The sequence below is a fragment of the Rutilus rutilus genome, assembly GCF_951802725.1.
Source record: "Rutilus rutilus genome assembly, chromosome: 4".
NCBI classification, from domain to species: domain Eukaryota; kingdom Metazoa; phylum Chordata; class Actinopteri; order Cypriniformes; family Leuciscidae; genus Rutilus; species Rutilus rutilus.
Genome location: NC_140212.1, coordinates 25,480,147 through 25,498,709, shown reverse-complemented (window position 1 = coordinate 25,498,709; position 18,563 = coordinate 25,480,147). Strand labels below are relative to the sequence as shown.

Here is an 18,563-nt window from a genome sequence, read left to right as displayed (position 1 = left end):
AATTTCCACATAAGACTCCATATAGAGACACAAATCGTATATAGTACAAAACAAAAATAAATGCTAAGAAATACGTTTTCCACTACACCTGCCTATACAGTAGAAAGGCAAAAATGTTTAAATAATTGCTACCTGACTAGAGAAAACATACCAAATGGGTATGAAAACTTCAATAGCTATAATGCAATGAGCATGTTGTCGCCCAAGGCAACTCCCACCAGTCTGCTATGGATGCGCTTAACAGAGTCAAATAGCAAATGCTTAGTCATGATTGTGTTAACACTTTTTTGTTCCCGGGTGCAAGAATTCAAAGAGTAAATGTATAGCGTAAGTGAGTGACTTTAGGTTTCCAGTGAAGCATCCAGCGCGTTGTAGACATAGAACAGTTATTTAAGGGTAGGTTTATCACTGAATATGTTGATTTGACTGTCCATGGGTGGGGGATAAAAGAATGTGGAAGTATAATCTATAGTTTTCACAAAAGCCCAGACTTTTGTTGACAAATAAACGTGAATTTCTCAGTTCAGGTAATACAGCGAATGGGTAAAAAATGTTTATTTACAAGTACTACCAATATTGTAACAATACAAAGCGGGTTGAAAACTGGCAAAGTTACACTTAACGGCTTTTCATCAGTGACAGTTCATTTGATACACAAGTTTTAGTTCTGCAGTGAAACTTTCCACACAATCAAATCACCTTTATTTATATAGCACTTTATACAATACAGATGGTTTCAAAGCAGCTTTACAGTGATAACAGGAGAATTATGCAGGTATAACACTTCTCTACAGTGTGAATTCTCATGTGTTTTAAGGTTTCCTTTTTGATTGAAACTCTTTCCACACTTTTGGCAGGTGAAAGAGCTCTCTCCCGTGTGAATACCCAAGTGCCTGTTAAGGGTTCCTTTTTGAGTGAAACTCTTTCCACACTGATGGCAGGTGTAAGAGCTCTCTCCAGTGTGAATTCCCATGTGGATTTTAAGGTTACATTTTTGAGAGAAGCTCTTTCCACACAGTTGGCAGGTGAAAGGCTTCTCTCCAGTGTGATTTCTCATGTGGGAATCAAGGGATTTTTTATATGTGAAACTCTTTCCACACTGAGGGCATGTGTAAAGCTTCTCTCCAGTGTGAAGTCTCATGTGGAGTTTAAGGTTTCCTTTTTGAGTGAAGCTCTTTCCACACTGTTGGCAGGTGAAAGAGCTTTCTCCGGTGTGTATTCCCATGTGGATTTTAAGGTTTCCTTTTTGAGTGAAACTCTTTCCACACTGTTGGCAGGTGTAAGAGCTCGCTCCAGTGTGAAGTCTCATGTGGATTTTAAGGTTTCCTTTTTGAGTGAAGCTCTTTCCACATTGTTGGCAAGTGTAAGAGCTCTCGCCAGTGTGAACTCTCATGTGCCTGTTAAGGGTTCCTTTTTGAGTGAAGCTCTTTCCACACTGTTGGCAGGTGTAAGAGCTCTCGCCAGTGTGTATTTCCATGTGGATTTTAAGGTTTCCTTTTTGAGTGAAGCTCTTTCCACACAGCTGGCAAGTGAAAGGGTTCTCTCCAGTGTGATTTCTCATGTGGGCATCAAGGGATTTTTTATATGTGAAACTCTTTCCGCACTGAGTGCATGTGTAAGGCTTCTCTCCAGTATGAAGTCTCATGTGGATTTTAAGGTTTCCTTTTTCAGGGAAACTCTTTCCACACTGATGACATACAAAACAGTTCTCTCTCGAGTGAATCTTCATGTGGTTTTTAAAGTGTACTTTACGTGTGAATCTCTTTCCACACTGATCACATCTGAATGGCTTTTCTCCACTATGACTGTTCATGTGATACTTAAGGTTTAGTGCTGCCGTGAAACTCTTTCCACACTGTCTGCAGGTATAAGGCTTCTCTCCACTATGAATTCTCATGTGTTTCTTAAGGTTTCCTTTTTGCGCGAAACTCTTTCCACACTGAAAGCAGGTGAAATAACTTCCAGTTACTGTCTTCAGAGCTGTTTTTTGCAAGGAAGTCTTGTCAGTCTGTGAGCAATTAAATGATTTTTCTCGAGGTAAAGCATGATGTTTCTGGTACGGATCTTTCTCTTCTATTTCATTCAGGTCTTCACGCTCCTCTTTCAGTGGCATCAGGTCTAAGCGAAAAAGAGAAATAAAAGTTAACCTCCATTTAATGGCATAAAGCAACAAACATTTAGACACGCAAGGCATCAAAACCAACAAAAAAGCATCAAAACCAAAAACGTGTATATTAGATCCCATAACTGCTAAGAAACTGAAAGAATCGTTTCTCTGCTCCTCGTTAATATTGTCAAATATTTGCTTTGTTTAGGACTTGTCCAAAAACTTTAAAACTGGCAGTTATCAAACCCTTTAAAAAACGGTTAAATTTTGATGGTCTCTTTTTACACATTCTGTTGTAAACTACAAGTAAAGATAGGTAAAAACTACAAGTAAAGACTATAGGTAAAGATACACCTACAGGTTTACTAACCCTGAGTATTAATACGGTTACAATAACTTGACATGTACTTACAAAGTTACTTATAGTCAGTAAAATGTTTGAGGGACTATCAAAATAAAGGGTTAGCAGATATTAAGTAGACAGTCTACTAATACATAGGTGCAACGTTACAGTCAACAGAATGTTCAAAGGGGATCATCAAAATAAAGAGAAACACACACACACTCGTCTGAACTGATTAATTAAAGACCAATCTCATATCTGACATTCATGTCAACAATATTAGAAAAATATTGTCCTCAACTATAATCACTCATGCAGAATAAAGTTACATTCACAACAGACCACATCATTCTCTTGGGCAGCTTGAGAATTATGTTGACATTTGTGGACAAGCATCAGCATGGTTCAGGTCCCATCTATCCAAACACTACAACTTAGCTTCTGTAAATGAAGAGCTAGCTCATCAAACACAAGTATTGGTGTCCAAAATGACTAAGTCCTCTGCTTTTCTCCTTGCATGTTTCCTCTGAGCGACATCATTAGACTTCACTATGTTAAGCAGATGAATACTCAGTTTTATATTTCCTGAGTTATATACAGTTATATACAACCTGACAAAACATAACTCTGTAGCAGAGTGTATTAATGTTATAAAAGATGGGATGGCAAGTTAATTTGTAGCAGAGTATATTAATGTTATAAGAGATGGGATGGTAAATTAATTTCTTCTATTAAATTCTGGCAAAACAGAATCATTAGTTATTGGATCAAAAACCTCTGCACAAAAGATTCTAGATCTTGATGGATTTACTGTTATGTGGTTTTCTACAGTTAAGAACCCAAATGTTGTGTTCACAGTAATTTGTCCTATGATTTCTAATGTTTGTAGAACAGCCTTCTTCCACCTTAAAAAAGTTGCAGGGTCAACAAATAAGCTCAAGTTGGAGCACTGGAGGGCTTAAAGGCAGGGTAGGTGATTTGCTTAAATAAAAAAAATGTGTTATGCTGGTTGAAAGTCTCTTCATATCCTGATAGCAATCATTTAGTTAACTGCTCTAAATGTATTTATATTGTCTATGGAAGGCGTAGGACTTAGATACTAGAGCTACGATAGGATGTCTTACCTACCTGTCAACTAGGGATGCACAATATTATCGGCACAACATCAGAATCAGCCGATAATGGCATATAAAGAATTTATCAGCCCGACAAGGAAAAATTATGCCAATATGCCTTGCCGATACAAATAGTGTTGATTATGTGTAGGCGTCAACTCGCATGTTTTTGTAAAGAGTGTCAGAGTTCTGGAGTTCCAAGTTCCATGTTTTGCACATATGCTGCATCTGGCAGTGAATGAAGGTGCCCTATCGCAGCACAGCATTGCCGACGTTGTGGCCTTGGGAAAGATAATGGTGGACATACTGTACAATAAGTCAGACTGATTACAAAGTTGCTATTTGCAGCAAGGCATCCGTCTTGCAAGGAGGAGCCAATCCACACTCAACAAATCTAAAATCAGAATCTGACCTATTCATAAAAAAAAAAAAAAAAAAAAAAAAAAAAAAAAAAAAACACGCCAACGACAACTCGTCAGAAGCACAACAAATCAATCATTTGAAAAGGCAAACAGATTTAGCAACAACAGCCCAAAGGTAAAAGCTGTGAACCGAAATATAATGAAATGATTGCTCTAGATAATCAACCTTTTAGCAATGTGGAAGATGAAGGATGCCGCCAACTGATTAATTACTTAGAGCCACAGTATGCTGCGCCTAGTTGTCACTACTCAGATGTGGCCTTACCTGAACTGTATAGCAGGCCCAGGGTGGGTAATCGGGAGAATTCCCGGTGGGCCGCTTCACGCAAAATATACAATTTAATTAAAATATTAGCCTTTTTGTATCACCCAATACATGGCGATTCATAGACTTTGCAAATATTATGCAATTTAATATTGATAACAAAACTCAAGCTTGATCTGTGTATGCAGTAAAATGACCTCTTAATTATTTTTTTGTAGCTTCTGTGCAGCAGATAAGCCAGTCTTCCGCTGAAAATGAGGAGGCCATGATGATTACAGGGACAGGTAGAGAGGATACCAGAGTAAATAATATGAATTAAAGTTATTTAACCCTCAGGTTGTGTTCAAAACCCTATAACACCTTTCGTGTTCCTGGTCAAAAGTGATCGGCCTACAAAAAATAGCTTAAAAATCACTTATGCTATATAATCACCCAATATTGGATTCAATCTTCAACAAATTTGTAAATATTACATAAAATATGAAAAAATTGGCACTGTTGATCACACTAGTCTACTTTAATTTTTCACCAGAAAATTTGTTTTGAAAAACTTTTATTTTGTACAAAATGGCACATAGACACACTTGTGGTGTTCCCGGTCAAAAATGACCGGCCTACAAAAAATAGCTTATAAATCTCTCAGTATACTATATTATCACCCAATATTGGATTCAATCTTTTTGTCAACTTGTTTTCTTTCAATTAGGACTGGTTTTATATTTCTATTTGCATTGATTAATCATAGGCCTCATTTATCTGAGAGTAGGTATCACGTTTTTTGATTAAAAAAAGCATTATTTTTGAATACAAATAAAACTGTAAACATTAGTTCAATATGCCTCTTTGTGGAAGACATTTCAAATGCTTTCTTTCTTTCTGCTTTTGTTAATTTATCAACCTATCCTTGTGGAATAGTGGAATATTTTTTGTTAACTTCTCAGCTTAAGTGAATTATTATTTAACCTTTACATTATTTGTTGAACCATAGTATTAATAAAAACTACACAATAGTAAGAGCTGAACTGTTGCTTCAATTTGGGAAAAAGTGCTAATTTGGAATTCCACCATGGAAAAAGAGGGCCGGTCTTGGGCCTGAAACTCCCGGGCTGAAAAGTGGCCCCACTCCGGCCCTGCTGTATAGTGTCGTGTATTCCCACTTAGAGAAGCTCCTCGCTGATGTCACTTTTGTGAGCTTTACAACTGATATCTGGACATCGAGTGTAAGCCCTATCAGTATGTTGAGCCTCACTGGCCAGTGGATTGACCAGAATTTTATCCTTGAAAAGGCGATTCTATAAACACAAGAGGGTCTGGGCTCTCACACAGATGCATTGATTGCATCTGCATTTGAAGGGATGATTGAGAAGAGGAAAATCCCCAAAGAGTAGGTGCACGTAGTACTAAAAGACAATGCACACAACATGACCAAAGCGACGGAGAAGATTGGAGTTCCAAGTTTACCATGCATAGCACACACATAGGTGTCCTTTCGCAGCGCAGCATTGCTGATGTTGTGACCTTGGGAAAGAGAATGGTGGGACATTTCAAGCACTCACAACTTGCATGCAGTTGCCTACAAGGTATACAGAAGGAGCTTGGGATGCCAATAAAACGTTTGCAACAAGATTTTGCAATTAGGTGGAATTCAACATTTTACATGATGGAAAGCTTGGTTGAGCATAAGAGGGCACTAGGTGCATATGCTGCTGAATTTGAACTTCCTGCATCTTTTTTACAGCAAATCAATAGGGAAGTCTTGAAAATATGATCACACTACTTGCACCCTTTGAGCAGCTGACCAGAGAAATCAGTTCTGCAGCGGCCTCTGCACCTGGTGTAATTCCCGCTGTTATGGCACTAACACAGCTGCTTGGCAAAAGCAGTCTTGTACAGAGGTGTACAGACAGCCAAAGAAATCTTGCTGAAAGCAGTCAGTGATTGTTTCAGTGGTGTGAAATGCAAACCACTTTACATAGTTGCAACCATGCTTGATGCCTTATACAAAAAAAACAGTATTTTGAAGAAGATGAATGCCTGCGACCTGCTGCTTAAAGTCGTGGATGAAATTATTAGTCTTAGTCTTGGATACCCGATATAAGCGAAGGTGTGGCAAATATGGCCGCAGAGTGAACAGAATTTCCTTGACTTTGGTATTGTGTTAATTATTTTTTAGGCTACATTCATATTATTTTTCTTAATTTAATGTGTAACATGACATAATAATGGATGCCCAACTTTGAGCGACCCTCTCCATGTTTAATAAATCCACACAAAATTACGACACATAAATGACTTTTGTCCAAACATATTCATTTCTGTAGAGCTGGAAAATGACAGAGGAAAATTGAATGAGTTCTGCCTTGAGAATGAAACCAACCTGTTTGTTCCTCAGTATCTTCTTGTTTCACTCTGAATGTTTCTTCAATCTTCACATCTTCACTCTCTTCTTTAATAAATGCCATCTTTATAATAGTGTAGCGTGGATCTCAGCTGCTTCACCAAGGGTTTTTCTGTGTGTTTGTCCTGTTTAAGATGAGAATAATTAACAGAAAGAAAAATAAATCCAAACTGAATATCTGGGTATGTCTCATTCAGCTCCTTAGTTCAGTAGTCAGTGCACTGGTAAGAGAGACAGTCAGAGGGAATGGCTTTAAATGGCCTGATAAGCCAAAACAAAATCAAAACTAGCATTAGGAATTATTAAATAAATGAAAAGCTATACAGACACTTTACATTTTGTTGTATTTAATGATTTGTAGATTTCATAACATTTGCAACTGGTTAATAAAAGTTGTCATTGTTTGTGTTCTCGTTTCATAATCAACTACATTTACCAAAATGCGTCGTCAGCATGTGATGAATCGGCACTTCAAATCACTGAATCATTTTGCAAAGCCTTATTTAGTTCATTTGATGTGGAGTTTCAAAAAGCTCAGTTTCATCACTAATTGACAGGCTTGTGGACTCGAGTCACATGACTTGAGCCGCTCTTCCTCTGTCGAGCCAAGCCGCTCTCATTGCTCAATCGTTCCATTCTGTGCCAATCCGGTATAGATATGGTTTCATTTTCCAGAAGCTCAAGTGGAAATATAACTGGAACCATTCCCAACTGTTCTCAGAACTGTTTGGCCCAACAATGGAAAAGCAGTTTGGACTTGACTTGGAGTCCCAAATTTGACTACTTCCGATTCGACTTTCACAACTAAGACTTACCACTTGACTTGGACTTGAGCCCTGTGATCTGGAAAGACTTTGGCTCTGTTTACACCTAGTATTAAGATGCATTTTTGTCAATCGGATCACAAGTAGACAACACTAAAAACAGGTGTAAACGGGGTCTAAAACATTTTGAGCTTGTCCACTTCCAGAGGTAGACAAAAACCCATTATGGTGCGTTCACACCGAACGCGAATAGCGCGTCAGGCGCGAGTGATTTCAATGTTAAGTCAATGCAAAGACGCGTTTCGCGCGTAAAAAATTCCTGCGGCGCGAATGAGGCGTAGAGCACGGCGCGGTAGACGCGAATACGCCTCATTCGCGCGTCAAGTTCGCGCGAATAGCGCGAAATGAGCGTCTAGCGCGTTAAGCGCGTTATGCGCGAATGATTTTATTTAGTGCTATTTGTGCATTCACGCGTTTGACGCGAATTCGCGTCTGCCGCCCGAGTTGAAAAATCTGAACTTCTGCGTCAATTCGCGCCGCGTTAAACAATCAGGAGCCTGCTTGCTGCTGTCACGTGGTGAACTGACAGTTTATGATGTTATTTTATGTTTGGCCTCAATAAATTATTTTGTAATATGACTAAAATGCACAAAGCAAATCTTTCACATAAAAACTCGATTTCAATATGAGAGATACTCATTTTTTATTGAATGCTATTTATTCCATATCTATTCTAGATTATATGAAACTTTATTAATCTAACGTAAAGACAACAAACACAATTTAGTGTATAAAAACTTTTTTAAAAAAAATCACAGGACAGGTTTCACTTTTGGAGGCTGGCTCCATTTATTATCAAAACAAAAATAAATGACAGATTAGGTGCGGGCGAGGGTGAACCTCGCGCCGGGCTGTACAGCGCGGGCTCGTCATGCAGCGACCACTCGAAGCCGAGGCTTATACGGCCTACGCTGTCCTCGTCAGCGTCCTCACCGTTAGGTCCACCAAACCTACCTCCTGGAGCAAATTGTGAAACTCCTGAAACCCTCCGGAGGGTCTGGTGGACCCGAGTACAGCGACGATGTCCCCTACGCAGCTGTTTCTGCTCTCCAGAGCATATACGAGCGGTGACTCTCTCGATTAATGCTACTGCTAATGCTCGATAAACATCTAAAAAAGATGGCCGCCAACAGGTTTCGATACTTTCGCCTCCGGATTTCGCCTCTGACGCGCGTGACACGCGTAAATTTCATTTCAAACTTTTGATTTTACGCGCGAATTAACACAAAGTGGTCAAGCGTATAACTAGACGCGGCAGGCGCAAATTTGACGCGCTATTCGCGTTTGGTGTGAACGCAGCATTAGACTATTGCTTTCGTAGTGTAAACGCTCATGTGGTTGAATGCGTTCGAACAGCCACAAAAGACTGCCTACTCTCCATCTATTGACCTAACGTGTAAACATTATGGGAAGCGCTAGCCAGACAGATTTAAGCTTTGTCAGCTGAAGACCCAAGTTTGGTTTGAAGATGAAAAACGTACCAAGCATTTCTGATTTCTAACAGAGCAGACACGAAAGCTGATGCTCTCTGTGTGTTTTTCCATCGTCTCTGGTCGCGTTCGTACAGTGTGTGGATCGGATTTCATCCATTGCATAGAAAGATCTGAAAAAGCCCATTAATTTACCCACCTATGGTCTGAGTGACCCTCCCTTCGAAGAAATCAGGACAGAAGTGACTGAAAGGGGACAAAAGAGACGAATTAAAACACCACAGGCCTATACCATGAAGGTATGATTTAAAGATATGGATTTTTGGGGGCCGATACAGATATTAGGGAGTAAAAAAAGTCTGATATTGATATATCGGCCGATATTATTTATGTGTATATTATAGTACAGAACCAGTCAAACGTTTTGACACACTAAACTTTTGACTGGTACTGTATATAGAATACAGTATACACAAACAGAAAATAAACATTTTTTGCAATGATCACTCAAATGTGGTGATCAAACACTTGTGTGACAAAGACATGTAATGGAGGCAGGGTGGATGATAGAATAAGAATGATACATTTGAGCTGTAACCAAACTAGTTTGCATTGCATGTTATATTCTATATTACTGTTGCATAATCTTCACTAATGACTTTGTCTTTTTATTTAGTCACGTTATATAAAAAATAACTTATATCAAATATATCAAAAGTGTAACTGAAAAGTTATCTTGTAACTGACCTTGTTATCTTCTATTATTAGTCTTAATTCCTCTAGTCTCTTCCAGTGGAGGAAGTACTTTTACTAAAGTAAAAGTAATAATACCATAATGAAAACATGTTTAATTACATATACAGTACTTTTACTTAAATACCATTTTAAATAAGTCAGTCAAATGTACTAAATGTGAAACTACTCATTTTGCAAAATGGCCCTATATAAAGTGTTATAATTATATAAATGATTGGAATATTGCTTGATGTTGTAATCATAGGTGTGATTGGCAAAGGACAAAAAAGCAGGAAAATATATGTGACGACCTCTGCTGTTGGTACCTGAGCCCACTAATCACCTCAATTGCCAGTCAACTGGAAACACCTGTGTTCGTGCCTTAGACGCGGCTTAAGAGATCACCAATTGACCGGAGAGAAGGAATCTTTGGTTTTGAACTTTGCTTTTGGACTTGAGTTGCGTTGTATTTTGTTACCTTTTTCATTTGCATTTACATTTCTACTTCAACACTGCATTACACTTCAACCCTGCATCTTGCTTTACACACTGACCTTGCTGATGAATACAGAAACACTGTTATTTTCTTTAATTGTTTTCATTTTATTATTTAGTGTTGCCTTATTTTGTAATTAAATAAACATTACTTTTGAGCCTATAATTTGGTTTTCGTGTGTCCCTTGTTTTTGTTGTTTCCCATGAGCCAAGGGTCGTAACATATACGGTGCACCTACCATGACCGAAACATGATGTTTCGACTTTAATCTCGAAATGCTAGATTCTTTCTTTCTTTTTTCCGTTGCGGTTCAGGGCTTCCGGCTATTCTGATCATGCTATGACATTTTCTCGTAGTGCAGCTGGCTCTAGAGGCAGTATTTTCTAACCATGTCGGGGGAGTTTTATGTGAATGCGTTTTAGAATAATGTCACTTGACAGGTCATGTAAGGGGTAGACTACAGAATTTATTATACTTGTCAAAACGAAAATAGGAACTCCGCTATGTCTCTCTTTACATTTATTTTGTCCCGTTGTCGGCTTCAGCTAAGAAAATAAGTAGTTCGCCCCACAAGTCCAAAATTCTTAGCACACTTTAGATAACCTTCCGCAACGAGTGCAAGGCTCTTTGGTGGAGCTCTGCTTTGAATGAAGTTCCATCATGACAAATGAATGGACTACTTGCGGAGTGACATGAAGACATGAAGCAGAGGCACAAAAAACGTTGACAGCGGTGAGCGGTCATTATGTTTACCAATATCCGAACCGTGCTTTGCGCGCGACCGCAAAAAAAAAAAAGCGGATTTGCATGATTTACGAGAGCATCATTTTCAGGTCGAAAAAGCCGGATTTATCCGGAAGAATCACGCCCCTGTGTAATGTAGCGTTATAGGCAGAATGGGCTTTAACAGTGTTTCTACACCGGACACGGCCGTTGTTGCAACATCACAGATTATAATGGGTTCCACTGTCTTTTGACGCATCGTGCCGCTCGCGTCAGCTGTCTTGTTCAGGCAGCAGCAGACAAGCAATGTCTTAACGGTAAGTTGCTAGCGGTGGAGTGGAAGCTAATGTGTGCGCATCTTACACCGTGTCTGAAGAGACCTCCTTTTACTGAAGTGAAAGGAGTGGCTGGTGTCACTACAGTAACCTGGGTCGTCATTAGCAAACAATGGAGCTGGACAAACTACGTAGTTACACAATTTACAAGCATTTTATCCATGTTATATGTTCTGTAAACAAAAGTTCATATCGACGGCACATCTGCATCATATACGGCAATACCAATATATCTGCAACAGGCTCATATCGGCCGATAAAATGGTTCAGTTAAGTTTGCATCAACCCTGGGTTTTAGGGTCCATTAAAGTGGCTTGGCTTTTAGCAGTGTTCATCGCCACAGTAACTTGCGCTCCACGGCTTACCTGTACCGGGGCAGGTTATGTCCCGAGTAAGTGATCTCAAACTGAAGTTGAACCAATCAGTTGAAAGCAAAGTGAAACATCTCTGACGCAGTAAAGTCACTCCCTCTGTTAGTCTGGTTCCAAAATTAAAGGTCACTTCAAAGGTTTTTTTTTTTTTTTTTTTTATACAAAAAATTCTCTTGCTTTTAGCAATGATTCTTTTTTCATTATTTTATATGACTTATATAATTATTATACCCCTAATCCATTACTTGTGAGCAATTTTAGGTTAACAATTATTATTAAACATTTAGTTTAGATTAACATAATTACAGATAATGTCATATAATATTTTAAATCTGTAGATAAAGTTTTAAAAATGACTGTATATAGGTATACAGAGACTTGGATATGTAACAGTGGCAAGAAAAAATATGTGAACCCCTTGGAACGAACTGGTTTTCTGCAGTAATTTGCCATAACATGTGATCTTATCCTCATCTAAGTCTCAACAATAGACAAACACAATGTGCTTCAGCTGATAACACAAACAATTCTAATTTCTTGTGTCCTTATTGAACACACCCATTAAACATTCACAGTGCTTGAGGAAAAAGTAAGTGAATCCATTACGAATTACTTCAACTAAAGCTAATTGGAGTCAGTAGCTTGCACACCTGGAGTCCAGTTAATGAAATGAGTTTGAAGGAGTGGTTTAAAGCTACTTTGATTGATAGAAGACACTCAAACATTTTAAGTTTGCTGTTTGTAAGAAGCATCAACTTATAAACTTGTTTAACCCTTAGGGATCTAATGGCTCGTTTCCACTGAGCGGTACGTACCTGGTACGCATTTATTTCCTTTTCCACTTTCAAAAGTTGTGAATGGTACCAAAATGCCGAACCGTACAGTACCACTTTTTGGGTACCCTTCCGTTGGGGTACCTAGCACAGTGGTACAGTACTAAAGGGTGGAGCTAGACTCACTGCAGGACGTTGATTGGTTGACAGAGAATCGTCACTTGCGCGTGCGACAACATAAGAAGCGCCATTTTTAATTATACAGTTTAAATATAATACTACTGTTACTGTGTCACGAAATGTAATTTTAAGAGTTTTTCAGGCAAGAATGTAGTTGTTTAAAGCTCAAATCTGTGGTTTATTTATAAAGATTTATGAAAATTTGATCCAGGTTGTGAGATCCAGGCAATCACCGGTCGCTCTGCGCTCATGTACCCCGTCTGGAACAGCCTTTCCTCGGCTAGTCATTCGGACGTTTGCCACTGACTCTGACATCTCTGTAGTGGTTAAACATGAGATATAATTCGTCTTGTGTAGACCTAACGGGTGATATTTGGTCTCGTGAATCTATAATTTGTTCCCTGGCCAATCGTTTTGGCTGAGGGCTAAGTGAAGTTTCATAACTTTATATATTTAAGCTATTTAACTTTACCGTTGTAAGGTTAGACTAGAGCGCTGACTCTGTATGTTTGACTGAATTGTTTGCTTTATTTCTTATTGTATACCTTCTTGAAATTTTTACTTATACTTTTATAATGGCTATTATTGATAAAACTGAAATTTAACAAAAAGAGACAGGGTTTAGTTTTGTAATTTTTTATTTTATTACAGTGAAGATGATCAGAGTACAAATACACATATTGCCTGAACCATATTAGTAAGTTTAATATTTTTAAAATTTAAACGAAAAGAGGCAGGGTTGTGTTACATTATTTTGTTGTTGTTGTTGTTGTTGTAAATAGGCTAACGTTACATGCAGTGAATATAATCAATACGCGTTGCCTGAACCACATTTGTGTGGCTATAATGTTTAAGATTTCTTTAAATGAAAACGTAAAGAGGCAGTGTGGTGTTTATAACATATTTCGTTTTATTGTTGCCTAAAATGTACATGTAGATAACCGGAGTAGCAGAGCGAGCTGAGTGACACTTTGAAGAACGCGCTGTTCCATTTGCAGAATTACCAGACTCGCGTCCTCGGGAGTCATTCTCCTGAGTCGGACTTGGCAAGTCCGAACTTTGCGTACTTGCTATTGAGAAACGCCTAATGTCGGCGCTTGGCTTCTTGTGACAAACATGCCGAGAAGCAAGAACAAGATCTGCTGTATGTCATCCATTGTTGTTTATGTCGCTTTCTTCTTCGCGCGAAAATGACGTCGATCGCTTCTTTCCGGCATAGGCTACACCACGCCTATCAAGTAAGGGTACTGTTGGCAGTGGAAACGCTAGCCGATTCATGGGTTACCGACCCGAACCGTACTGTACCGTACCGTTCAGTGGAAACGAACCATAAGGTATTTTGGGGGTCCTTGAGATGTTTTGACATGCCCTGACATTTGTGCTTTTTTCAGTTGCTTATAAACATATTAATCACAAAGGTGTCATTACAATCTATGCAGCACAAACAGGGCTACCATAATATGTGAACAACATGTTTGTATTTTTGAGAGAATAATGTTTATGCATGGTTATTGAAAAAACTAAAAATAGAAGTTTCTGAAATATGTCCACAAGACTTTTGACTAATGTATTTAAACAGTCTTTTTGCGGTTTACAGACACTAAATCGCAATTAGAACAAAGCCCTTGAGAATAAAGAACTTACTATTCACAATCCTCAGCTGGATCCGTTGCTACTCAAAGTGAAACTGAAACCAGCACTTCTGAGGTACATTTTTCCAGGATTATATTACTATTACATTATTCCACACAGCGTCGCAAGACGACGTAAGGTACATGAATCTGACTAAACTTGAGTTTTATCGAGCTGATGTGGGCGTTGACAGGTTTTGTTTAAGTTTAGAGATGTGCTCCAGAAGAAAGTTCACAGAGACGGAGAGGCAGAAAGCACACCCTGTTTATTTTCTTTATTTTATAAAAGCAATGTTTTGTTTCGATTGTATGTGGACACTTAAAAAAAGTAGACATTTTACAGTTTATTTTTTCATATTTCTAAAATCTGTATGACCATTTTAAGTCTATTTTTCTGCTGTGTGAAAAAAAATCCAGCAAAACACGCCGGTGCGTTTGTCGACCCCAGAGGGTTAAAAAACAAAATACATTTACTATATAAATTGAGAATCTTAATATATTTTGGCACCTGAAAAACCACAGAGGACAGTTGAAATTGACATGGTTCAGTATTGAATGTACATTAGCTAGCTAGGCTAGATACTTAGTTACTGTGGACAATGGACATCAACTACAGTTTTGGCTTGAATTATTTTGCCTGCCTCATTGCTTAAACCAGCTAAATTATATTATATTGTGTGTGTATTGACCTCAGTGACAGCATTCAAATTAAGTTTGGATAATTTATCATCAATGTTGAAATAACATATTATAACAATATCGGCCTACACGAAAAACACCTATCCCAATCTTATAAATCCATTTACTGATGGTTTCTTATTTTTATACAGCATTTATATTATAATTATTGTTATACATTTACTTCATTTAATCTATCTCTTTTCCCAATTTAACGCATTGCATGATCAATTTTATACTGAAAGTATAGGCATATATAATGTTTTTCAAATAGCCTACTTTAAATATATACTAAGATACATTAGATTAATATTGTTAATTTCAAATTGTAAATAAATGTGTAAATGTTGATTCTCAAAAGATTTCCAGGTGCTGTTCACTCAGCCGCTAACATTCATGTAGCATTTTCATCGGTCAGTCGTGGAAATCTAATCTGATTGGTTGCTAACTTTTGACAAAGTTTAATTCAGAAGCTTTCAAGTGCAAGAGCACGTAGAGATTCGTGAGTGCACAAGGCACAGTTTGAGCGCGAACGCGCAATATCTGAGCGAGAGGAGAAGCAGTTCATAAGAGAGCACGGCATCTGTTCAGTTTTGTGAGTCCGCGCTCGAGCATTACATTATTGTGCTCTCGACATTACGGGGATTCATAGGGAGCAAAATTAGAAGCACCTTTTCTGGTACTCATGTGTGGATGCGAATTACTCACAAAAATAACGTTCATTAACGTAAGATAAAGCAATACAATAGTACATTAAATAATAATGCACTAATTTTACATCGTTAGAAAGAGCTGTAAATTTGACTTATCGATTTAAATTCTTAAAAACACCAACCTTTCTTCAGCCGAATCACAACAGACGCAGGGTCTCGGCGAGTCGGCGCAGCCTTGTGACGTCACATCACCAGACCAAAATAAAAGTCCTTCATCTTTAAAGTTGTATGGCAGTTGGCAAACCAGCTTATTGTGCATATTCCGCTACCTACTTAGATGGAGTGTGGAGCATTTTAACGTTGAATAAAAAATAAAATTATATATATATTTATATATATATATATATTCTTTGGACTATTGTGATTATTGTGGACTAACGTTACTGATCCAAAGTACAGCAAAAACAGTATATTGTGAAATATTTGTACAAGTTAAAATAATTGTTTTCTATTTGGATATATTTTTAAAATGCAATTTATTCCTGTGATGTAAATCATTACATTAATTCATTAATCATTAAATCATAATCATCACATGATCCTTCATAAATTATTCTTATAGATTTGATGCTCTAGAAACATTTCTTATTATTATGAATGTTGAAAACAGTTATATATTTTTTTTTTCAGGATTCTTTGATGAATACAAGGGTTTCTTGTATACAAACAATACCGGATGCGCGCGCATCCAGGAGGCAGAAAACCGCTATCTGTTATGCCAAGTTCTGTAAAAGAACATTGTAATTAACGTAGATTTCGCATTGTTTGTAATTTCTTGTTGACTCAATAATAAACGGCAATTTCAGAGTTGGATCTGTTTGTTTGTGTTTCATATTAATATAACATTATGTAAAACGTCCAACTGTTTACGAATCAAAATCCGGACATACTGTGATGCATGTATGTATGAATTATCATGTTAGACTAAAGCCCTATTCGCACGGGATTAGTATTACCCCTGGACCTCTGTAATTAAGAAATTACCCCCTGACGTCTGTTTTTGGTGACTCATTCACACGGGCAAATAAATGTTCATAATTCCCTCGAGTTTACGGACTTTACAGCGCGCGCCCACCCATTCACACTTCACTAGCTGAACGTGCTGAAACGAAGATCGCGCTGCAGTATTGCAATTCAAAAAAAGAACTTATTTAAAACCAATTTATTAGAGAAATATATTATATATATTATAGAATATCATATTATTGTATAAATATATATATTATTTTTCTTTTATTCTTTGTCCATATTTACAACAAGCCTGCCTGAAGAAGGTATTATTAATGTCGCGATAGGCTTGTTCTTCTATTCATTTTATTTGGTTTATTTCATTTTATATCATTTTTACTCTTTTACACTTTGATTTCTTGAGATACTTAAAGGATGGACGTCTTTAGAGGCCGTGTGAGACAAAGAATTGCTCCACGATACAGACTACTAGTTACACTTCCACAAAAAGCGTCCAAACTTTCCAAAAGAGCTTCCATGTTGCGCCAAAATACTTAATTTGACGTTTCCATGACAACGGTCCGAGTTGAGCTTCCGGATCACGTCTTTACTGTAGTTTGTTTTCTCTTTTGCAGCACTTCATAGTTTTTATTTATAGGCCTGCATGTAAATAAATTACGCAACAACTCCTTGGCATTTTGACTTAGCTAGCGACAACACCACCACTATGCTACTAGCCTAAACCCTTTACTCCGTTACGAAGACCGCGGGTCTTTCTGCCTCCAGGTTGCGTGCGCAAGCAGTGATGACGTCGCCGAGAAATCCATGTATAGAAAGTTCAAAAGAACAGCATTTATCTGAAATTTAATTATTGTAATCAGAAATGTTTCTTGAGCAGCAAATCATATTAGAATGATTTCTGAAGGATCATGTAACACTAGCCGTGTTTCCATTACAGATTTGCGCAAAACTTTTTCGATGTTTCCTGAATGTTGATAAAAAAAACTATTGCGAAATGACGGCGTTTCCATTAACCGATGTTAAGCGACTAAAACTTCATTTTTTCCTCTCGCGATAAGTCATTCCAAAAATCATAGCAACGGATGTTGGTAGGTTTATGTATATCAGCCACCGCACTGCCATCATTATTAATCAAAGGAGACGTATGTGTTATCCAATCATTAATGGCCAGGAAAGACCCTTAGCCTATACTTGAGAGTGGCACATAGGCTATAATGAACAATGAAATTATTCAAGAAGTAAAAGAGACCAAATATCTTGGAATTATTCTTGACAACAACCTTAAATTTCAAAGTCAAGTCAAAAATGTTTGTAATAAGGTCAAATCCAACTTGAATTGTTTACGCTTTATCAGGCCGCCCTGTTATACATGCATGCAATGATTTTCTCACATCTGTCTTACTGCGTCACATCCTGGTCACAAACCTCCCCGTCCACACTCAAGCCAGCTGTTTCAGTGTACAAGCAGGCCAGGCAGTCAAGGTATTTGATAGAAAACCTATGAGATCGCATCACTGTGACATCATTCATAGACATAATCTTTTTACTTTTGAAAACGTTATACATTTTAGTACTGAAATTGTTTTTTAAATGTTTGAACAGTCATGTGTCGCCGCTGTTTTCTGCTCTCATTATTAGGCGTCAGGGCTCACTTAGACCCTCCACCAGAGCCTCAGTCAGTGGGGACTGTGTTCTTCCAAGATTTACAAAATCTTTTGGTCAGTCTAGTTTCTCTTTTAATGGATCGAGACTATGGAACTCTCTGCCCACTGACTTAAAACTGCAGACAGACATGATCAGCTTTAACAGAAGTCTGAAACAATGGCTGAAGTCAAGTCAAAGCTGCACACATGGTAATGCTGTATGAAATGTATATTGATGATGTGTATTGTTTACCTTCTTAAATATTGTACTGTGTACTGTTTTGCATTGTGTTTTGTGTATTGTATTGTGTTGTGTTTTGTGAAATGTGTAGCCTCCTATGGACAAGTGTTGCAAATTAGCAGTTTTGCTATAACACTAAAAACAATGTATCTGGTTTGTCCAATGCTGTTG

At 37.8% G+C, this 18,563-nt stretch overlaps 1 protein-coding gene across 3 annotated transcripts; it reads right to left on the bottom strand.

Annotated features, from left to right (window-relative positions):
• Positions 1-525: 525 nt before the first annotated feature.
• On the bottom strand, positions 526-15,733 carry LOC311288950 (uncharacterized protein). 3 transcript variants are annotated; one of them, XM_084406658.1, is made up of 4 exons: positions 15,662-15,718; positions 9,104-9,150; positions 6,630-6,775; positions 526-2,118 (listed from the first exon to the last, which is right to left on the bottom strand). In XM_084406658.1, the coding sequence occupies exons 3-4, from the start codon at positions 6,712-6,714 to the stop codon at positions 737-739; spliced, it is 1,467 nt and encodes a 488-aa protein (XP_084262784.1). In that variant the 5' UTR covers positions 6,715-6,775; positions 9,104-9,150; positions 15,662-15,718; the 3' UTR covers positions 526-736. The 3 variants fall into 3 exon arrangements, with proteins under 3 accessions (XP_084262784.1, XP_084262785.1, XP_084262786.1); XM_084406659.1 differs by lacking the exon at positions 9,104-9,150 and having other exon boundaries at positions 15,662-15,733; XM_084406660.1 differs by lacking the exons at positions 9,104-9,150; positions 15,662-15,718 and adding an exon at positions 8,956-9,083.
• Positions 15,734-18,563: the final 2,830 nt, after the last annotated feature.

Coding starts and splice junctions, on each gene's coding strand:
- LOC311288950 (XM_084406659.1), bottom strand. CDS start 6,714: ATGGCATTTATTAAAGAAGAGAGTGAAGATGTGAAGATTGAAGAAACA. Junction 2,119..6,629: donor AGATACTGAGGAACAAACAG/GTTGGTTTCATT, acceptor TTTTTCGCTTAG/ACCTGATGCCACTGAAAGAG.